At 35.9% G+C, this 21,325-nt stretch overlaps 2 protein-coding genes across 6 annotated transcripts in view; one reads left to right on the top strand and one right to left on the bottom strand.

Moving 5' to 3' along the window:
• ODR4 (odr-4 GPCR localization factor homolog) overlaps positions 1 to 15,521 on the bottom strand; it is a 49,597-nt gene extending 34,076 nt beyond the window's left edge. The window contains exons 1-5 of one of the 2 annotated variants that reach the window (XM_031937044.1): positions 15,272 to 15,521; positions 11,478 to 11,615; positions 8,495 to 8,629; positions 7,233 to 7,328; positions 4,715 to 4,837 (exon numbers count right to left, since the gene is read on the bottom strand). In XM_031937044.1, the coding sequence (XP_031792904.1) occupies positions 4,715 to 4,837; positions 7,233 to 7,328; positions 8,495 to 8,629; positions 11,478 to 11,576 (453 nt within the window). In that variant the 5' untranslated portion in view covers positions 11,577 to 11,615; positions 15,272 to 15,521. The remainder of the gene's footprint in view (positions 1 to 4,714; positions 4,838 to 7,232; positions 7,329 to 8,494; positions 8,630 to 11,477; positions 11,616 to 15,271) is intronic. The other variant, XM_003767515.4, reaches the window with a different exon arrangement.
• A 78-nt stretch (positions 15,522 to 15,599) lies between these two features.
• TPR (translocated promoter region, nuclear basket protein) overlaps positions 15,600 to 21,325 on the top strand; it is a 61,224-nt gene continuing 55,498 nt past the window's right edge. The window contains exons 1-3 of one of the 4 annotated variants that reach the window (XM_031937042.1): positions 15,600 to 15,784; positions 16,207 to 16,521; positions 20,392 to 20,496. In XM_031937042.1, the coding sequence (XP_031792902.1) occupies positions 15,673 to 15,784; positions 16,207 to 16,521; positions 20,392 to 20,496 (532 nt within the window). In that variant the 5' untranslated portion in view covers positions 15,600 to 15,672. The other 3 variants (XM_031937043.1, XM_031937041.1, XM_023501830.2) reach the window with 3 other exon arrangements.

The raw sequence follows: 21,325 nt of genomic DNA, 5'->3' as shown, positions 1-21,325 counted from the left end.
ATGGCTGAATAAATTGTGGTATATGAATGTTATGAAATATTATTGTTCTGTAAGAAATGACTAGCAGGATGATTTCAGAAAGGCCTGGAGAGACTTACATGAACTCATGTAGAGTGAAATGAGCAGGACCAGGAGATCATTATACACTTCAATAACAATACTATATGATGACCAATTCTGATGGATGTGGCCCACTTCAACAATGAGATGAACCAAATCAGCTCCAATAGAGCAATAATGAATTGAACCAGCCACAACTAGCGAAAGAACTCTGGGAGATGACTATGAACCACTACATAGAATTCCCAATCCCTCTACCCTTGTCCGCCTACATTTTTTATTTCCTTCACAGGCTAATGGTACACTATTTCAAAATCCGATTATTTTTGAACAGCAAAATAACTGTTTGGACATATATACTAATATTGTATTTAATTTATACTTTAACATATTTAACATGTATTGGTCAACCTGCCATCTGGGGGAGGGGATGGGGGGAAGGAAGGGAAAAATTGGAACAAAAGGTTTGGTAATTGTCAATGCTGTAAAATTACCCATGCATATAATTTGTAAATAAAAAGCTATAATAAATTAAAAAAAAAAAGAATACTTTAGACAATATAAAATGGAAGTCTACCTGCCAAGACATACTCAGGAACTATATGAAAACAATATAAAACTCTTTTTACACAAATAAAATCAGATCTAAACAACTAGTAAAATATTAGTTGCTCATGGATAAGCTGAGACAACAATAACAAAAATGCAATTCTACCTAAATTAATCTATTTGTTCAATGCCATACGAATACAAACCATCAAAAATGATTTTATAGAACTAGAAAAAATGACAAAATTTATCAGGAATAAACATGGGAATCAATGGAAAAAAATGTGAAAGAAAGTAGTCTAGCTATACCAGATGTCAACCCATATTATAAAGTGGCAATCATCAAAACATTCTTGTACTGGCTTAGAAATAGATGAATCAGTGGAAGAGATTAAGTGCAAATTACATTATATTAAATGGCCACAGTAACCTAATATCTGATAAACCCAAAGATCCAAACTTTTGGAACAAAAACACATTATCTAACAAAAACTGCAGGAAGAGCTAGAAAACTTTATGGTAGAAACTAGGAATAGACCAATATCTCATACTACCCACCAAGATTAAGATCAAAATGAGTACATGATTGAGATATATATAGATACAGATAGATATAAATATAGATATAAAAAAGGTTATTTAAAGAGTGATACCATAAACAAATTAAACGGAGATGGAATAGTTTGTCAGATTTATGGGTAAGGGAAGAATTTAGGACTAAAGAATATATAGAGAGCATTACAAAATACAAAACAGATCATTTTGTTTATAAAAAATTTAAAGTTTTGCACAAACAAAATCAATGAAACCAAAATGATAAGGAAAGCAAAAACGGAGTGGGGGGGGGGGGAAATTTGCAACAAATTTATCTCTGATAAAATTTTATTTCTCAAATATATAAGAAACTGAGTCAAATTTATAAAAAATACAAGTCATTCACCAATTGATAAACAGTCAAAAGACATGAACAGGCAGTTTTCAGAGAAAGAAATCAAAGCTATCTAAAATCATATCCAAAAATACTCTTAATGATTCAGGCTAATTTCAATAGACTTGTGATAGAAAGAGCTATCTGCATCCAGAAAGAGTTCTGTGAGGACTGAAAGTGGATCACAACATACTATTTTCCCCTTTTTTCCTGTTGTTTGCTTGCTTTTTTTATTTCTCTTTTTTTTTTCCTTTTTGATCTTTCATGTGCATCAAATAAATGTGGAAATATGCATAGAAGAATTGTACCTGTTTAATAGATATTGGATTACTTGCTGTTTCAGAGAGGGGGTGAAGGGAAGGGAGGGAGAAAAATTTGGAACACAGGATTTTTCAAGGGTGAATGTTGAAAGCTAACTTGCATATATTTTCAAAATAAAAAGCTATTATTTAAAAAAAGAAAAAAATGTTTTAAATCATTATTGATCAAAAAATGCAAATTAAAACACTTCTGAGGTATCATCTCACATTTATAAGAAGTGGCTAATATGACAAAAAGAAAAATGTTGGATATTATAGAAAACATGGGAAAATGGTACATCAATGCACTATGGGTGTACTTGTGCACTGATCCAACCCAAAGGGCAATAAAATTGTGCATATCCTTTGAGCAAGCAATACCACTGGTAGGTCTATATCCCAAAGATAGCCAAAAACGGGGGGAAGGGGGGAAAGAGGGGGAGAGGATCTATTTTGTACAAAAATATTAACAGCAGCTTTTTTTGGTGGTGGCTAAGAATTAAATAATGAAGGGATGTCCATTAATTTGGGAATGGCTAAACAAGTTGTGCTATATGACTGTAATGCAATATTATTGTACTATAAAAAATGAAAACCAGGATTTCAGAAAAACCTGGAAAGACTTAAAAGAATTTATGCATAGTGAAGTATAACAAAATCAGGAGAATGTTCTACATAATAATAGCAATAATTTTCAATGAAGAATTGTAAATGACTTAGCTATTCTCAGTAATACAATGATCCAAAATAATCCCAACAGACTAATAATGAAGCATACTATCTGCCTCCAGGGAAAAAACCTAATATTACTGAATACTGACTGAAGCATACTATTTTCACTTTCTTTCATCTTTTTTACTTTTATTCAAGTCTTCTTGTACAAAATTAGTAATGATGGAAAGATTTTACATAAATTCACATGTAATATCTTATCTGATTGCTTACTATGTAAGAGAGGGAGAAGAGGAAGGAGGGACAGAATTTAGAACTCAAAACTTAAATAAAAATGTTTAAATTTTTTTAAAAAATCACTTATTAAAGGAACAAAGGTTCCACCCCAAGTCCAACAGGCTAGCAAAGTTGATGAAGAAAATGACCAATGTTGGAGGACCAATAAAACAGACACAGTAAAGCATTAGTGGTGCTGTGAATTGGTCCAACTGGGACATACACTTTGAGAGAGTAATAGAATTACATAGCCAATACCCCCAAAATAATAGGAGCATTAAAAGTAAAAAGATTTTTTTAAAAAGAAAAAAAAGGTTCATATGTACATAAATAATTATAGAAGCTCTGTTTGAAGAGATAGAAACAGAAGCCAAGGGAGTGAACATGAATTGAAACTGGCTGAACAAATTATATTAATATTATGGGCTGCTTTAAGAAATAACAATGAAATTGGTTTCAAAAAAAAAAAATCCTTGAAAGACTTGTATAAACTGTTTCAGAATGAAGCAAACAAAGTATAACAATAATCTTATAAGGACAAACAACTTTGAAAAAATTAAAAATTCTGATCCACATCATGGTACACTATAATTGCAGATAAGCATGCTATTTGTCTTCTGTCAGAGAGGTGCTAGACTTAAGATGAAGAATGGATAAAGCCAAGGCAGATTTGTGCGAGTTTTTTGATTATACACATTTGTTACAGGAGTTCTGTTTTTCTTTTGTCTCCTACATCAAACTGTGAGCTCCTTTAGAGCAGGGATGGTTTTTTTGCCTTACATTATCCCCACACATCACATATAATAATGTTTAATAAATCCTTGCTGCTTGACTTGAATTATCAATAGCAGTGGGAGATGATGGCAGGGCAAGAAAAATGCTTATTTTTTTTTTTTTTTAAAGAAAATAATGTTTAAAAAAAAAAAACCACTACAGTAGGAAGCATGAATATAGGAATATAAGATAGCACACTCAGCCTGGAGGTAAGACTGAGTTCAAATCCAGCCCCTGACACTTACCAGCTATATGACTCTGGGCAAATTAAACTGTTTGCCTCAGGGATTGATTCAACTGGAAAATAAAGATAACTTTGGTACTACACCTCCTTGAACTGTTGTGAGGATCAAATGAAATAACTATAAAGTGCTCTCCTTTTCCCTTATTTTTTCTCTTTCCCTTCCTTTCTGTATATGATGACAAAGAATATGAGAGGTAGAAGGGAGCTCCACATATTATATGTACCCTTGAATTCTTGAGAGAATTTAAAATGAGGCAGGGACTGTTCCGTTTCTTGTCAGTATGATTTCAGTGCCAAACACCACATTTTGTATAAAACTCGTAACTAATGTTTTGAAGAATGTAATTGTTTTCATCAGTGACCCGTAACATGGGTTAGAACAATGGGTCCCTCTTGATGCCAGGAGTTTGTAAACTCTTTTGTCTATGTAAGAGAAGATAAACTCGTAGCCAAATACTTTCTTTTTTGTTTTTAATTAACCAGAAAAAAATATAGTGCTTTAAGAATTGCAAAATGTTTTATAATAATCTTCTCATTTTATCCTTAAAACAGAGGCTAAGTGATTTACTGAGGATCACAAAGCTACTTAAGTATCTGAGACAGATTTGAATTCGAGATCTCCTGACTCCAGATCTAGCATTCTATTTACTTTAGCCACCTAAGAATTAGATTGAATTAAGAAAGAAGAACAATTTCCCCCATGAATGTCAGAGTTATAGATTTCTCAATTTTTCCTTGATGAGATGGGCATTTATAAATTAGAATGCCTATGTGTTAAGTATCTTTACAAAATTATACACAGTATATGCAATTTTATAAATCATGACATGAACAAAATTTATGAAGAAATATGCAAGAATATAATTTCAGTGTAATATGTAAGATGTAAGAATATAATTTCTTAGCAAATACCCAATGTAAAAGATACTTTTTTGTAGATGAGCAGACATGAAGTGTGACCCGGTCTGAGATGTCATCTTCTGTGAGATTCCATAGTCTCTTTTTAGTTATAGATTTTTCCACAGCAAACACGAGCTAAGGAAGAAATAACAAATGATTTTTTTTTTCCATCTCTAAATAAACCATTGCATGTTGATGCCAAAATGAAATAAGGATTTCAATTACTATCTACTTTGGACTCCATTCTTAGGGACAAAAATAACTGAATAAAAGCATTCAAATAATAATTAAATGAATAAATGCCATTCAAATTAAATTTATTATTTTTATCTAAAACAGGTAAAACATTAATTAATTTTGGGCAACCAGCATTCGAATGACAAGATAAAAAAATGTTAGTTCAAATGAATAAAAAATTAGTTTCATCTTCAAACAATTTTTTTCAAAAGCACTTCATTAAAATCCCATTGAAAAACCAAAACTTTAAAACTTCTTATACAGGTTATATTTAAAGTGATAGTGTCTAACTCTATATCACCTGTGTCATAAACTGATTAAAATGACTGAGGAAACAAAGATTTTGCGTTTCCAAGCATATCAATTTATTAAGCAATGCATACCAATTGTTAAGCAATCAGGACGGTACCTCCTTTGCTTGGCAATGGACCCTAAATTCAGGGGGAAACACATTTTTATGCATTAAAAATAATTAACTGTATGTAAGCCAGGATATGAGATTAGGTAACTTAATTTCAAACTGGAGGAAAGATTAGGGATTTCTGAATTGGGAAGAGTAGAATAAATAAATATTTAATTCTCTGAAATCAGAAACAGAAGTGTTGTCACTCCCTTCTAAATATCTGTATTCAATCAAAGGAACAAGAAAACACTAACTTATTGACCAGTTTGAGGCTAGTTTTTAGATAAGACATATGGGTTGCTTAGCATATGATTATATTATACATTGATGTATAATTACAAAATTCCTTTCATCAATATTTAGTTCTGGTTTCTGGCTAGCATAACCCAGATCCTTATTTAAAGGTCTCTAAGCAACGGGCAGAGGTAGTTTAGCTTCTCAGCCACAAAAGGTTATTAGATTGAAATAATGTAATAGAGTTTTCTCACAACTTCCAAAACTGAATAAAGTTTTCTTACAAGACAGAAATTTGACTAGACCCATATCTAAATAGAAAGAAAACTGAACTAAATACAGAATTGAATCAAAAGATGGAATCAGTGTGGTTCACTCAATTCTATCTGCTTATCTTCTTATCTAATATTTACAGGAATCCCTAGGAATCAATGTTCTGGGAAGTCTAGCACATGTGTACTGCTAAATGATATTTGGTATGAATTACCAAAGAGAAAATCCCTTAACTTGGAATTGAAGGCCCTCTACAAATTGAAATGAATCTACCTTTCCCTCTCTTTTTCGTGTCCTCTACTTCATTCATTCTAGGTTCTAGCCAAAGTGACTTACAAGCCACTCTCCAACCTCAGCTTTCCACTTCTCAAATGAGGGTTCCTGTCAAGCATTTCTCCCATGCCTAGAATGTTTCCTTCTGTACTTGCACTCTGACCTTATTTCAAAGCTCAGTATGGTACTTTTCACAGCCTCAGTAAAGTCTTCCCTTAACTTCTCAACTGTTATTAGTGGGCTCTCCTATCTTTTTTTTACTTAATTGCATAGATACTGATCACTACCATACATAGAGGATAAACACCCTGAAAGCAAGGACTATTTCATTTTGGTTTTATATCCTCACAGTCTGACAAAGAACCCTCCACATAATAGGCAGTTATTTAAATTCAACCTCATTAAGTTGAAAATTGGTATTGTGTTTTACTTATTAATTAAGAATAGTACTTAATCACTGGTAGCACTACTATTAGTTTTATTGAAAGGATAGCTTGACTACTTAGTATTAGAGTTTACAAGATGGTTTGACTTCCTTATAAGAGTTTAATTTGTCCATTTCTCTGATTTCAGCCCAGATTCATTTATTTAAACATGTTCCTAAAATGTTCTGTCTGGCTACAAGCCTACCACGGAATCACTCTAGTGTACATGGTCACTGATATAGGACTTTCTAGATTTTACAGAAGATGTTGACGAATTTTGTGTTCTCTTATCATGGACCTAGAAACAACATTTTGTAAGCAAGGCAGCCTAATTATGCCAAAAAGCCCACCTACACTTTTATCAACTGTTTAAAAGCTTGCTTTGTATGTTCTAATACAAAATTGGCCACTGAGGGCTTTTAGGAATCTTATTTATTAGTAACTGCAAGTTTGTTAACAAATGATCATGCTCAGAACTTTGAGCTTCAGTTTCCTTTCAACACAGATTTTTATTGCAACAACCTACAACTAGATTTGAAAATATAAATATTTAAATATAACCCAACTCCATAAAATTTTGTGAGCATTATCTAAATATAACCAGTAACCTTCAGATAAAATTATATCTAATTAAAACAATACACATCCAAATCATACTGAGAAATGTTTAAATGCTGGTACCTACCCTGCGAAGGGCTGTCTGAACATCTTTCCCAAGATCTGGAGTAGTAATAATAAATATTCCAAGAACCAATAAACCTCCTGGTAACATTCTAGATACCTTGGTTAAAAAAAAAATCAGTTAAAATATCAATTAGCATAATGATTTTTTTAGTTGTAATCAGTTTTCCTTCTTATTTGGTATAGTGTTCATTTTTCCATCCATTAAATAATAAATATTTATTGAGCAGCTACTATTTTAAAGCATTGTCAAAAATGTTACAGAAAACTGATACTGGTATCAAGAAATTTAGATTAGTCACGTGTGCTGAAGCCACTAAGTTTACTGTCCTCTAAGTATTCTATTTGTGATATTCATGACAGGGACCTCTTGTAATTGAAACCACCTTAGAATGAGCTATTTTGAAACAAAACAAATATATACAGTAAGTATATACAACAAATTTTGCTTTACACTAAGAAATAATGTAATGAACATTTACACATTTTCCATATTAAATTTCAATGCATCTTAAGCAGTTATTTTACTTCCAAGTTTTGTTAGCAGTGCTAATTACAAATCCATACTAACACATGCCTTTTGCAAATATAATCTGAATATTCCATTTGGATTTGGAATATAGTATACAGCTTTTATAGAGCAAATTTACCATCTTAACTAGATTTTTCTTATACAATGTTCCTATATCCTCCACAAAAATTCTACTCTCATTTCTTAGCATGGCATACAGATGACCCTGGATTCTAGAAGACTATGACAATGAAATGGCAGCTTTGGGAGTCTACTTTAATGGAAAGGCTTCAACCATTCCACCAAAAATTTTATTTACTTTCTAAAGTATAGCCTAAATAAATGTGAAGAGACTCTTCACTAGTAAACTGGTTATCAGGTGATGATTCTTTATCCATGGTTAGGGTAAGTTTGCACAGACTAAGCACATTACAGCTGGGAAAAGAAAATATTTTAAAAACAGATCATGGGGGAAAAATGAAGCTGGACTAAGAATAAAGTAGATGCAAATAATAAACATGCAAATAAATCAGAATAAAAAATATTATTAATTATATGTGCTGAAAGTTGGTAACAAATACAAAATTTCACCTCAGCTTTATGTCATCAATCAAAATTATTTGTTTTGTATTTATATTCTATAACTGCATATATAGAAAATAAATATAAATAAACAATAAAATTTGTTTGTGTGTGTGTGTGTGTGTGTGTGTGTGTATTAAATAATATTGATGTATATTATAAAATAGCACAACCTGATTGGCATGTGCTGTAATCCATTCTTCATCGAAGTCATCCAGATGTGATTGAGAAGATCTTGTGTCTTCATTCTGCTCTTCTCTGGGTGGTGTTCTAGTGGCAAGAACTACATAATCCCTTTGTGAGGAACACTTAAAAAATAAAACACAAATGCTAATTACTTCTAACTTTCTTAAATTTAATGCATACATTTCTAAAACAAACTACATTATAAAAGCTAATAGTTTAAATACAATCCTCTTTCCTTTTTTTGTCTGTTGAAATGTTTGTGCTGGTTTGCTTGATCACTTAATAAAAAATATTACAAAAATAAAATGAAAACTATCAGTGATATCTAATTAAAGAATACAGATATGGCATGTATAAAGAAAACAATATGAATGTACCAACTAACAGATTTATTCATTTTGTAACTAAACTTAATGGTGAAACATATTTCTAATTTTTCAAATTAGTTACCATATACAATGATATATTTTTAATGCCTCAGCCTCATAACATTTTTGACTATAGTAAAGAAAAAAGAATACTTAATAAAGGAATGACTGAACAAATTATGGTATGTGAATATAATGTAAATTAATGAAAAACAAATGACAAAAAGGATGGTTTCAGAGAAACCCAGGAAGTCTTGTATGACGGTTATCTCTAAATATGTGATCCAATGATCATGATGCTATAAACCAACAAAGAGTGAGACAAGCAACACTAAGAAAACAACAGCAAATTTAGAAAGCAACATAAAAGCAGGGTAGAACTCCATGTACTGTGCCAAATGTGATGTACTATTTTTTCAAAAACTCAAATTAAACAAATAGACACTCATAGTGTTTTGTAGAAATGTTTTTCTATTCTTTTCCAACTTTCTCAGTTTATAGTAATAAAAATGAATTTTAAAAGCTTCTATCTATAAGGTTTTCTGCTACTAGACTTACAGACTGATAGTTAGAAAGGGGATTCAGAAATCATCTAATCCAACCTAAATGCCCTGGACTGCTTGCTGGAGATGTTATCATCAAGCCTTGGGGAAAAGTCCAGTGAGGGGAAATATGCTATATCCCATTTTTGGACGGCTGTAATTGTTAAAGTATTTTTCAAAGTTTTCCTACTTGCTATAGTTTCTTAATCACAAACATATTTTTTGAGAGACTTAGCCTACAAAATCCTAAATAATGTATGATCACGATAATATTCTAATCAAATATCAATGGTATATAGTAATATTTGAAAATTGCATTGATAATTTAAACCTATTTAATCCAAAAATTTCTGTAAAGAAACAAATCTTAATCTACCCTCAACAAACCTCTTCCTAGACCTATTGGAAAAATCTGAATTTGAATTGTCTTAATCAGAGGATAAGAAGGAAAAGCTATTTAATGTTAAAAACTGATTAACTGCTAAAGTATATAAATTCTTGGACCAACAGGTATGGAAAAATAAAGTCTTGGTTGAGGGATCTTTTTTCATTGGTACACAATGGCTCCTTATCACTTTGGGGGAAAAAAAAACTGATCCTAAGTTAAGGAGTAACTTTCAGGTAAATTTCAACAAGGAAAGGTATAATAGTGAAAAATTTTAGACCCAAACAAAACATTTGAAGGAGAAGAAAGCAGTAAGATAAACTCAGAGTCAGAAGAGACAGAGTATATAGCTAATCTAGACTCTTTGCCTTTGCCAAGATTTGCAAGAGAGAAAGGAAAAATCTGAAAAAAGCATATTTAATCAAATAGGCTAAAAATAAGCAACACAGCCCTAAACTTCAAACAATGCAATTTGGGGGGAAGAGGGAGGAGAACAGACATCCTGTTCTATAGTCCTTATTCTGATTCATGTAGATATCAAATAAATACTGAAAAAGTTGGACCAAAAGCAACAGCTTTTATCTCAGTCTTACAATTTTCTAGCGTTTCTAACTTACTATTCTTTCTAACTTTTACTATATTATAGATCCATAGTTTTTCAAAGGGAGGTAATAAGAGTAAGCAATATTAAAAATGCTTTGGAGAAGCAGTAAAATTTGAGTTAAAACTGAAAAAATATATAGTGTATAGAAAGGTGTTTATTTTTCTTTATTTCTTTCATTTCTAAAAAAAGCTTTGGAAAAGGATTCTCTTCTAAATTAATAAAAGGTCTCTAAGTTTGACCCATTTTTCCCCGTTTTCTCAGAAATCCACATTAAACCAGATGTCATTCCCTATGTTTCTTTCCCTGCTCCCTAATTCCATCCCAATTTCTGGTGAAAAAAATGGAAGGAAAATATTTATGTTTCTGTATTTCTTTGATGTTTATAGAGCACTTTCTATATGGTAGTTTTACAAAGTAGGCATTTTAAGCATTATTTGTCCCATTTTTACAGATGAGGAAAATGAATATCAGAGGAGACAATGATCTTCCCAGAATAATCAAGATAGTCAAAATCATAGCTGTAATTCAAGGCCAGGTTTATCCTCCAAGTCCAGTGCTCTTACCATCACATTCAAGTACAAGAATTTGTCCACAAAGGAAAGAAAAAAATGTTAGGAGTTAAAAAGCAAGGAAAAAGATAACTAGGAAAGAATGAAAGTGAAGGTAAGATGAGTTAATATGACAAACAAGATTAAAAAAAAATATTGAAAGGAACAGGACAGGTTTTAGAAGTAATTGATGAACCATATCCCTTGATTCCTATAAATTCACATGATACAACAATCTACAAAACTATTTTTCCACTTAAACAGAAACCATCCCTTAAAACAGGAGTGGGAAGGGAGCTAATGTACTAGTAGAAGGATGAGGAAAGGCTGAAACAGTAAAGGGAATACAAAAGGATCATTCTGACTAAAAGCAAGCACTAAGATCCTGAATGTTCAATGTTATATCATATTTTTAACCCCAATAGCTGTTTTGCTAATGAATTTAAGACTAAAATATACTTACCTAAACAATATATACTTATCCTATCCAAAAATTATATATACATACCTAAAATATACATACCTGTCCTATCAAAAGACCAGAGACAAAAGCTTTTTCTTGGTTGTTGAAGTTTAAAAGGTATCGTCCAACTGCCTCTTCTACTATATAGCTTCTTCCCATTATTCAAAGTACATCAATATTACTTTTAATGTTAAAGTTCTACAAATAAGAGTAGATAGAATAAACAGAAATAATTAATATGAAGGCACACTGATATTTAAAAAAAAAAAAAAGATGGGCCTATTGTTTTAGGAAGAAATAATGTCTTCAAAAGACTAAAAATAGCCTGAGATCAGAGGCTATTTCATTTTTTGCTTTTCTAACTACAAAAGCCAGCATAATACCCTGCAAACAATCAATAATTTATTAAGCACCATGAAGACAAAATATACACATTACCTGACCTCAAAAGACTTTACATCGACACATTACAAGTACATACAAAATAAAAGATAATGGGAAGAGAGTGGAGAAACTAACAGATAAGTGAGATTGGCAAAAGCATCATGATACAGGAGGAGGTCATATCTGAGTTAAGATCTGAAGTAAATAAGAATTCTAAGAGGCAGAAGGTAGGAGGGAATACATTTCAGGATGTAACTAGTTTAATTTTATTTTAATTTAAACTGAATTTTAATTTTTTGAAGGCTAACTTAATTGGACTAAATAGTAGTCCAATTTCATTGTCTTAGACAATGAAGATGCTTATTGTATGAAACCTGGAGTAATCAAAAATTATAAATTTCATTTTTTCTCCCCTTATCAATATTCTTCTTAAACCACTGTGCCCCAAAGTAAACATAACACTTCAGATCACAATGAACAGGGCAAAGTACAGAAGAACCATCACTTCTTAATCCTGAAGGATATGCCTCTCTTTAATGCAACCTAATAAAGCATCACAGTTTTTTTTGGACATCCTGCCATATTGTTGACCAATACTGAACTCCAATACTTTGGAAGATTTTGGGAGTCAGAAGTGCTAAGGCACAATACATATCATATTCAATCATCATGGGATCGTAGAACAAAGCTTCTTAAACTTTTTCCATGCATGACCTCTTTTCATCGAAGAAATTTTTACACAATTCCGGGTATGTAGATATGTAAGCATACAAATCAAACATTTGCAGATAAATCATAAAATTTTATTTGAAAACAATTCTTTATTATATATATAATTTTATTATTGGACAAAAGCAAATTTGCATACTAATGAGATAGATGTATGCTTGTTAACATGGTATGGGTTTGTTATTTTCAAGTTAACATATATCTTAAAAATTTATTAATTTCAATTTTTCATATAGTAAATGTCAGTTATTACCCAAACACAAGTGCAATAATATTTAAGAAGGTAAAGAAGCCTTGAAACCAGAAAGTTACCAGTTTTAAAAACTTCTGAAATAGATGACATTTTAATGTTTATGGATTGATCCCTGTATTAATTCTGCTTTCTCCTATCCCACATCATTTACCTGTTGGACATTTCAAACTCCCTACCCTTCAGATCTGAATGACCTCAAGAGAATTGAAGAGGCACAATGAATAAAGTATGTCTGGAGTCAGAAAGTCCTGAGTTCAAATATAGCCCAAGACATTTCCTAGAAATGAGACTCTAGGCAAGCCAATCTCTGCTTCAATTCCCTCATTTGTAAAATGCAGATAAGTCTACCTCCCAGGGTTGTTGTGAAGGTCAAAGTAGGTATTTATAAAGCTCTTAGCAAAGGGCCTGACACATAGTAAGCTCTATCAGGGGTCCTCAAACTTTTTAAATAGGGGCGTTCACTGTCCCTCAGACTGTTGGAGGGCTGGACTTTTTTTTTGTGGGCTTTAAATAAACTTCATAGCCCTGGGTGAGGGGGATAAACGTCCTCAGCTGCCGCATCTGGCCTGCGAGCCGTAGTTTGAGGTCCCCTGAATGTCAGCTCTTACCACCATTACCCTTCTATTATCCACAGATCATTTAAAAATTCCTGATCTATTTCAAAATCTAAGGAATGAATTAATTCAATTAATTTTTAAATGTTTCCATACCACAAAAAGTAATGTTAGTTGATCAATAAATATTAAGCACCTATTACGTTCGAGGCAATTTTCTAAGTGCTGGATATATAAAAACAGACCCTGCTCTCAAGAGCAGCTAGGTAGCACCCTCAGAGCAGCTAGGTGGCACAATGATTATTAAGGCACCAGCCCTCAAATCAGGAGAACTTGAATTCAAATTTGACCTCAGACACTTAACATTTCCTTGCTGTGTGACCCTGGGCAAATCACTTAAGTCCAATTGCCTCAGCAAAAAAAAAAAAAAAAAAAAAAAAGTTCAACCTCTACTGGAGAAAATATAGAAACATGCTACATATAGGGTAAACTGGAGCAGAGAGAAAGCATTAGAATTATGGGGAAATGGGAAAGGTTTCTGTACAAAGTACTAGGGAGCCACTAAAGATTTTTGAACAAGCAGAATTTTTCAAAAGAATTTTGATCAGATTTAACATGAGAACAATTCTGGCTACGCTAAAAAAAATTTTTTTTTTAATTGGGAGGAAATAAACCTAAAGAAATTAACTACAAAGTAGGATTTTAACTAGAATTTGCATAAAGTTAATCCTTGAAGGAGGCCAGGAGCCAGATGAGAGAAAATAGTATGGAGAACAGTCAGTGAAAATGCCAAGGTTGATCTGTGTACAAGGATCAGCAAGGAAGTGTTCCTGAGTCCCAAAAGCAGGAAGGAAGGTGTGTTCATATCAGGTATTTTTGTTACCTTTATCTTCCTTACCTTTGTTTTCTATTATATTTTTTTCTCCTTCAGGACTTGCAGAATTACTATTCTTTAAAACCTGATGAAAATATCACCATTCATTCTGCCAACAATTCAACCAGCATTTATTAAGCTCCTATTATGTACTAGGGACAGTGTTAAGTGAAGATACAAAGAAAGTGTAAGGCAGCCCCAGTCTCAAGGAGTTCATAATTTATTTTTTGAGATATGTAAACAAGAAAATACAAAAAGGATAAACTGAGAAATCATTACCTCATGTTTCCCTTCATTGAACACTTGGTTAAGCATCTTTAAGCACCTAATACATGCTTAGCAGACGTAAGTTCTGCGGCTACGAGGGAAAGCAAAGGTTTTTCGGGTACAGTTTGGTGCTCTAAGAATGCGTCTCACTGGCTGTCTCATCCTCCTACACTGCAAGCTTCCTGAAGCCGGGGACCCCGGGCATGGGCCCCCCACAGCCAAGACGCAATTGCACAGGTCAGGTGCTGAAAAATGCTTAACTGAGTTGCAAGGGTCCCCAGAACCACCAAGAACATTTCAATCACCAGGATCCTGCGTGAGTGACAACTTTCCAGGCTGTAGTTTTATTTCATCTCTCTACGTTATTTTCTGTGACGGAGTAGGATACTCTTCAAGGTTCCTCTTAGCTCTCCAAAACAAAGTGTCAAGACCTCACTATGGTTCTTTTTAATGAAAGTCGGGGTGTCGGAGAGCTCGCCCCAAAGGAACCCTTGTTTCCTGGTGCAGTCCCACACTCCACTAATAACAAGCTGGGGGTCAATCTTCCCAACAGCTCCTCCTCTACCCGCCTTTTCTGGACAAACTAGGAGTCGGGACTAAACGTCACGATGCTCCCTTTCCCGCCTTCTCGGCCGCCCCCCCCTCCCCCCTCCCTCGTGGCCCGTGCAGATGTCGCACTAAGGCCCTTCTGCCCCTGCCTTCCATAGTCAGGGCTGACAGCCCAGTTCCGGGCAGTCTCCCCTTGTCCCTTGGGCCTGGGCTCCCTCCTCGACTCGGCCCCGGGCTGACTCACATGTGGGGGTGATGGGTGCGCCCACGGGCCCCAGGGGCGGCGATGGACGAGGCTGCAGCTACCGCTGTAGCAGCCCCAGCTTTCCCCCTGAGTCGCTTAGTGTCGCGTGTACAGAAAGGAGACACCGCCCCCCTCGCCTGCGGCCTCCGACCTCCTTTCCGGGCAGGGGGAGGGGAAGGCAAAGGAGGGGAGAAGAGGAGTAGCTGGCGCCACCCGATGACGCGCGTCTACGGTGTCTTCTAACTGACTTAGGAAAACGGAGCCCCGCCCTTTATCCCAATCTTCCTCACTACTGCAGGAGAGACGACCGCTGTTCCTTCCCGCCCCCTTCCGGACGGCCATAAAGAGTGTGGCGGTAGCGGCACCAGCCCGCCCCGCTTCGCTCCGCCCCTCCGGGACTGATGCCCTCTAGTGGCTCTCTGACTAGGAGTACCCGAAGACGACGACCCATGACGTCCCGAAGTCTCAGTGAAAAGAGCTCTCGGCTCCTTGGGGCGGGACGCGGGTTGACTAGTAAGTAGTACCGCTCCACCCATTCCCGCCCCGCTCACAGATCGTTTTCACACACCAGAGGGCGGGAGAGAAAGAGGGAGAAGAGAAGCCGAGGGAAAGAGAAGGGGATCGGTTCCGGGAGTGTGCCGGAGGTGGAGGGTAAGAGAGAGAGTTGGTGCGAGGACGAATGAGGAAGAAGACCACTACATTTCCCGGCGTTCTGCGCGCAGACTGTGAAGGAGGCGGGGTGGGGGTGGGGAAGCCGCTGGCAAAGTGCGTGCGCATCCGGGAATCTAAGCCTGCCTCTAGACTCGGTTTCCCAGGGTGCTCGAAGGAGTCTTATCTGAACGCTCGCTGCGCGGGAGGAGGGGTGTGGGTTGTGCGCGCGCTTCCCCGGGGCGGGGAGTCGCGGATTCCTCTTCAGCCTGTTCTTGGCTTTCCAGGGTCCCGCCGAGCTAGCATCAGGGAGTCGGGTGCGCGCGTCAGCGTAGCACGGGAGGATTCGGCCTCCGCGCCGTCGCTGGCGCAGGCCCCAGCCTCGGCTTCCCCGTCCTTGCCCTCGGCCCCCAACCCGACCCCTTCGCCGGGCGATCTGGATAGTGGCAACATGGCGGCGGTGCTGCAGCAGGTCCTGGAGCGGCAGGAGCTGACCAAACTGCCCAAGCCCGTCCAGGCCAAATTGGAGAAGTTCCTGGCGGACCAGCAGAGCGAAATCGACTGTCTGAAGGGACGACACGAAAAGTTCAAGGTGGAAAGCGGTGAGTAGGCCCCCCCGAATTCTCCGAGTGGCCCCTCTTGGGGAGTGCCGCCTATCCCGTCCCCTCTCCGGGCCTTGAGGGGGGTGCCGCGGCAGTCGGCGTCACGGAAGGGCCACTAACATTAGGGGCCTCGGACGCGAGCGTCCGCGCTTTGCAGCCAGCGTGGGCCGGGTCCCCGGATCCTCCCCCTGCCAACCTGCACCTCTCGGAGGGGCACCCAGAGATCAATGAAATCATGAGGACCATATACATAGCACCCCGTGCATTTGGCAAATGAGAAGCCCGAGGCCTGTGGCTCCGCCGTCCGCGTGACGTGAGCAGCAAAGCTGGGATTGGAATTCGGGTTTTCACACCACATTGAGGTAAACTGGTGGCCTGGTTCCAGAAAGAGCACGCAGCAAGGGGCAGGCAGTGAGGCGTCTGTAATAATGAGGATGCTGATTCAAAGAACGAAGCCACTGGAGCTTGCGGTCCAACTGAGGGGGAATCCCTAGCACCCCCAAAACTGAGAGCACCTCGAAGCTTTCAAGCTTAAAAAGAAAAATATATATAAAGAGAACAAATGCCAAGTCTTTTAGGAAAGGGTGCTAGAAAACTGTCTCAGACAAGAAGGAGGCCCCTTTGGCTGAAGGTGGGAGTGAGATCCAAGAACCTGCAAAGAGAAGTTGGGCCTAGATTGTAAAGAGCTTTAAAGACAAAGTGAAGCTTATATTTTATACTTGAAGCAGACAGGGCATTTATTCAATAGAGGAGTGCTGCAGTCAGAACGGTCCTTAAGGAAAATCGCTTTGGCAGCAATGGAAAGAGACTAGGCATGGAGACCAATGGCTGTTAGCAAAAATGTAGGAAAGAGATGAAGAGGACTTGAACTAAGGTGGCTAAGAGAAGGGATCCAATGGGAAAAGTATGGACATAGTAATGGCAGGATTTTGCAGCTGATTGGGCAGGTAGAGAGAGGTTTGGGAGTCTGGGATGGTGCCAAGATTACAAATGTGGGAGGACTAGAAGAATGGTGGTGTCTTCAGCAGTATGGAGAAGTTTGGAAGATGGAAGAGTTTGAAGGAAAATATTGAGTTTGAGAGGTCTGTGGTAGACAATGTAATGTCCAGACTAGCTCTCTGGAGGATCTCTGGACAGCCTTTGTCTTAGGTGGAAGAGTGATGAAGACAGGAGAGCCATCAGGAGAATTTGTTTCTGTCTCCTTCTTTGTCTCCTCTGTGTCCCTATTTTGAGTCTGAGTCTTGAGATGGAGCTTGAGCTCTCCTCTCCAGTCCTCTCAGCCTTTAAATATCTTAGTCTGATTACATCATTATATCACATTAAGTATATGTGAACTAGAGAACCATTATATCATCAATCACACTAAGTAAACACCCTGCTGTAAGTATGCTTGCTTCAAGTAGAACACAGGTGTTCAGGCCCTCCCTGAGAAGTTAGGGAGAGAGGTCAGAAATTCCATAGGGAAAATGGAGAACCACACCAGATATTTTTAGCAGGTTTCCTCTGGGCATGTTCTCTAGGGTTACCTGTGCCCCTCCCCCCTTCTTTTGTTTATTAAGTATTTGGTGATCTTGCACTGAAGTGGGGATTACAGGAACTAGATTTATAGATCTGGAAGTCATTTCTAGTAATTAAAATCCATGGGTGCTGAAGAGTTCGCAGAATGAGGGAAGGAAAGAACTTTAGGTGATGCCTATATTTGGGGGGAAGTGATATGGATAAAAAAACAAAAAAGACAATGTAAGGGGAAAATCAGACAGTTAAGAGAACCATAAGAATGTCACAAGGAGAGAGTATCCAGAAAGAGAAAGGTGCTCTATAATGTGAAATGAAGCAAGTCAAAAAGGATGAAGACAGAGTATCAGACATGACAATAAAGACCTCATTGATAATTTTGGGGTGAGCAAAGTCATTTGCCTAATAAGGCCAGAAGTCAGATTGCAAAGGATTGAGGAGTAAGAGAAATACTGGTAGCTTTATCTAGAAGTTTGGCTCAAACAGGGAGAGATGATAGAGGGCAATAGCTTAAGGGTGATAGGGTTTTTTGTTTGTTTTGTTTTTCCTAAAATGTTCAGGGGTTTTGAGATAAAGAGAGAGTTTACTCTGATGTAATACAAAAAGACTCAAATCAACAAAAGTAATAAATCCTTCTCTTGCAGAAGACCTAGTTCATTTGGATTAGCAGTGCGTCTTTTTGTGTTAGGGATCCCTCATGATTTTTTTTTTTTTTTTTTTTTTTTTTTTTGAAATGATAACTTTCTGTTGAAAAATAGTCTTAGTAAAAATGTGGTATTTTGGTGGGGTTTTTTCCCCCCCACCTAATTTTACAACTCATCTCCCTTGGCAGTTTGTAGACCCCAGGTTAAGAATCTGTATCTTAAACCATTTTGCCACCTAATTCTTGCATTTCCATTTTCTGGTATTGTATATTAAGTGACCCTTTTTACTTCGTATTCATCCCTAGATTTCTCTCTACTCACATTGTTGTAGAGATCTGGAGCTCTGGAGAAGTATACTTGAAACAAGGTGTTAACTCAGTGCAATTGATGAGATAATAGTTCTCTAGTTCACATATATGCTTAGTACTTAGCATGGTTCTCTAGTTCACACATAATCAGTATGCTGTAATGATGTAATTGCAATAAGATATATAAAGGCTAAGAAGAATTGGAAGATAGATATTCTATCTTCTAGCTTCCCATGGTAGCTCTCATGCCTCCTGCACTAAGATCAAGACTGATCCAGAATAAAGAATCTAGACTATTCTTGATCATTCTCCTGGTGTCTATCTTGCTGAGACTAAGGCCTATCTGAAGGACCTCCAGAAAGCTAGCTTATATATTACGCATTGTCTACCCCAGTTGAGGTCTTTATTAACTCTTCCCTGGAATATTGGAATAAGTTCTTATTTCCCCTCCTTCAATTATACCACCACCACCCACACATGTTTTTCTTCTCTAATTTATGCTCTATATAAATGCTGGATGTTCTTAAAGTATAATTCTGACCATATATTGATCAATATTTAATTGAATCAATTCATTCTTCTTTAAGAATAGTATTCCTAGTGAATTACTGTACTTCAGTAGTTTTTGTATTTTTAAAAATATTACTCTTTAATAACCAACTGATGTTAAATGATTAAATAAATCTGGGGTGCTAGTCAAAAATAAAAAAAAAATAGTATTCCTTAAGCATCAACTTTGTGCAGAGCACAAACCTAGTTTGGTCCTTAGATGACATAATATGTTTTCAAGCTTGTCTGAAGATTTTTTTATTCGGCAAGTATAAGTGCCAATCTCCAAGGGCTTAGCTTATAAAAATCCAAAATCAACTCTACACCAAGATGAGATATAAGTGGCTGATCCTTTAATACAGAGATGTCAAATTATTATTTTATACCTGATTAAAATGTAATTGAGAAATTTTTAACAAAGGAAGTAAAAATAGAATACATTAATAGTATTGATCTGTAATTTTCTAAATCACAGATTTTTTAAGTGGCTCTCAAGGATTCATTTCTTTTTCAATTTGATGCCATTTAAAGTCATTAAAAGGACCTTTTCAAAGATTTAAAATGTAAATTATCTGGGGGTAGTTTAAAAAACACTGGACTAGAAGTTTGACTTGGGTATTCAGTTCCTGGCTCTGACACTAGTTATCTCTAAGCCCCTTAAAATTTTTGGGCCTCATTTCTTCAACTCTCAGCTAATTCATCCCAGCTCTCTGATTTCATTCATGTTTATTCAAATTCTCTACTTTACATTTCTTCCTTCAAAGTCTCAGAACATCAAGATTTACTCTTAAAATATTTTACAGTTTTACATTTACATGAACAGAGTATAAACAAATTGTGATGTTTTTTTCCAGAACAACAATACTTTGAGGTAGAGAAGCGGCTGTCCCAGTCTCAAGAGAGACTTGTAAATGAAAGCCGAGAATGCCAAATATTGCGTCAAGAACTGGAAAAACTTAGTAAGTGTTTTTTGTTTTTGTTTTTTTTAATTACATGATTTTATGCGTAAGAATATTTGGAGGTATATTGAAGTCTTATAAAGTTTCTGAGAAACTGCATTAAGGTTGCTTAATAGATATTCAGCTTTTGATCCATTTATTGTTTCTATGTGATTTTCCAACATATTTTATTTATCTTTGGATAAAATAAGCATAAAAAAAATAGGAAAAAGTTTTTTTGTATTGTATGTCAAATATTGAGAGCTTAAATGACAAAAGAGCATATGTGATTATCTGGGAAATCATGGTAAGAATAAAAAATAATGTATGAATTTTAAATCTTATCACAGAAAAACCCATTCAATTCTTTGTGTTGCATTCTTAATGAAAAACTATTAATTTTGCTGTGCACAACTTTATTAATTAGTTTAAGGGAATTAAACATTATCAGCTTGATTTTTGCCATTTACTCTTATTAGAAAACTTTTATCATTATGATAGAAATCTGACTTCTTAATTGATTAATTTTTGAGAATATACAGGAAACAGAGGTGTCCACAAATAAAATGGCTTGCTTATGGAATCTATAGATTGGGATCATTAGAAGTTTTAAGGTAGACACTAAATAACCAGTTGTTGCAGTTAGGATTCACATTTTGGATAAAGACTGGACTAGATGACTGCTAAGATTTCTTTTATGATTATAAGATTTAAAACATCAGAATTATATCAGTACATATAATAAGCACATATTCAATACAGAGAGTAGTAGGAAAGGAAAAAAATTATGAAAAACATTGCACCTGTATTAGAGAAACTTATAATCTGTAGAGTAGCACTATATACATTC

This window comes from Sarcophilus harrisii, chromosome 4 (genome assembly GCF_902635505.1).
Source record: "Sarcophilus harrisii chromosome 4, mSarHar1.11, whole genome shotgun sequence".
Taxonomy (NCBI): domain Eukaryota; kingdom Metazoa; phylum Chordata; class Mammalia; order Dasyuromorphia; family Dasyuridae; genus Sarcophilus; species Sarcophilus harrisii.
This window is presented reverse-complemented; position numbering and strand designations above follow the sequence as displayed.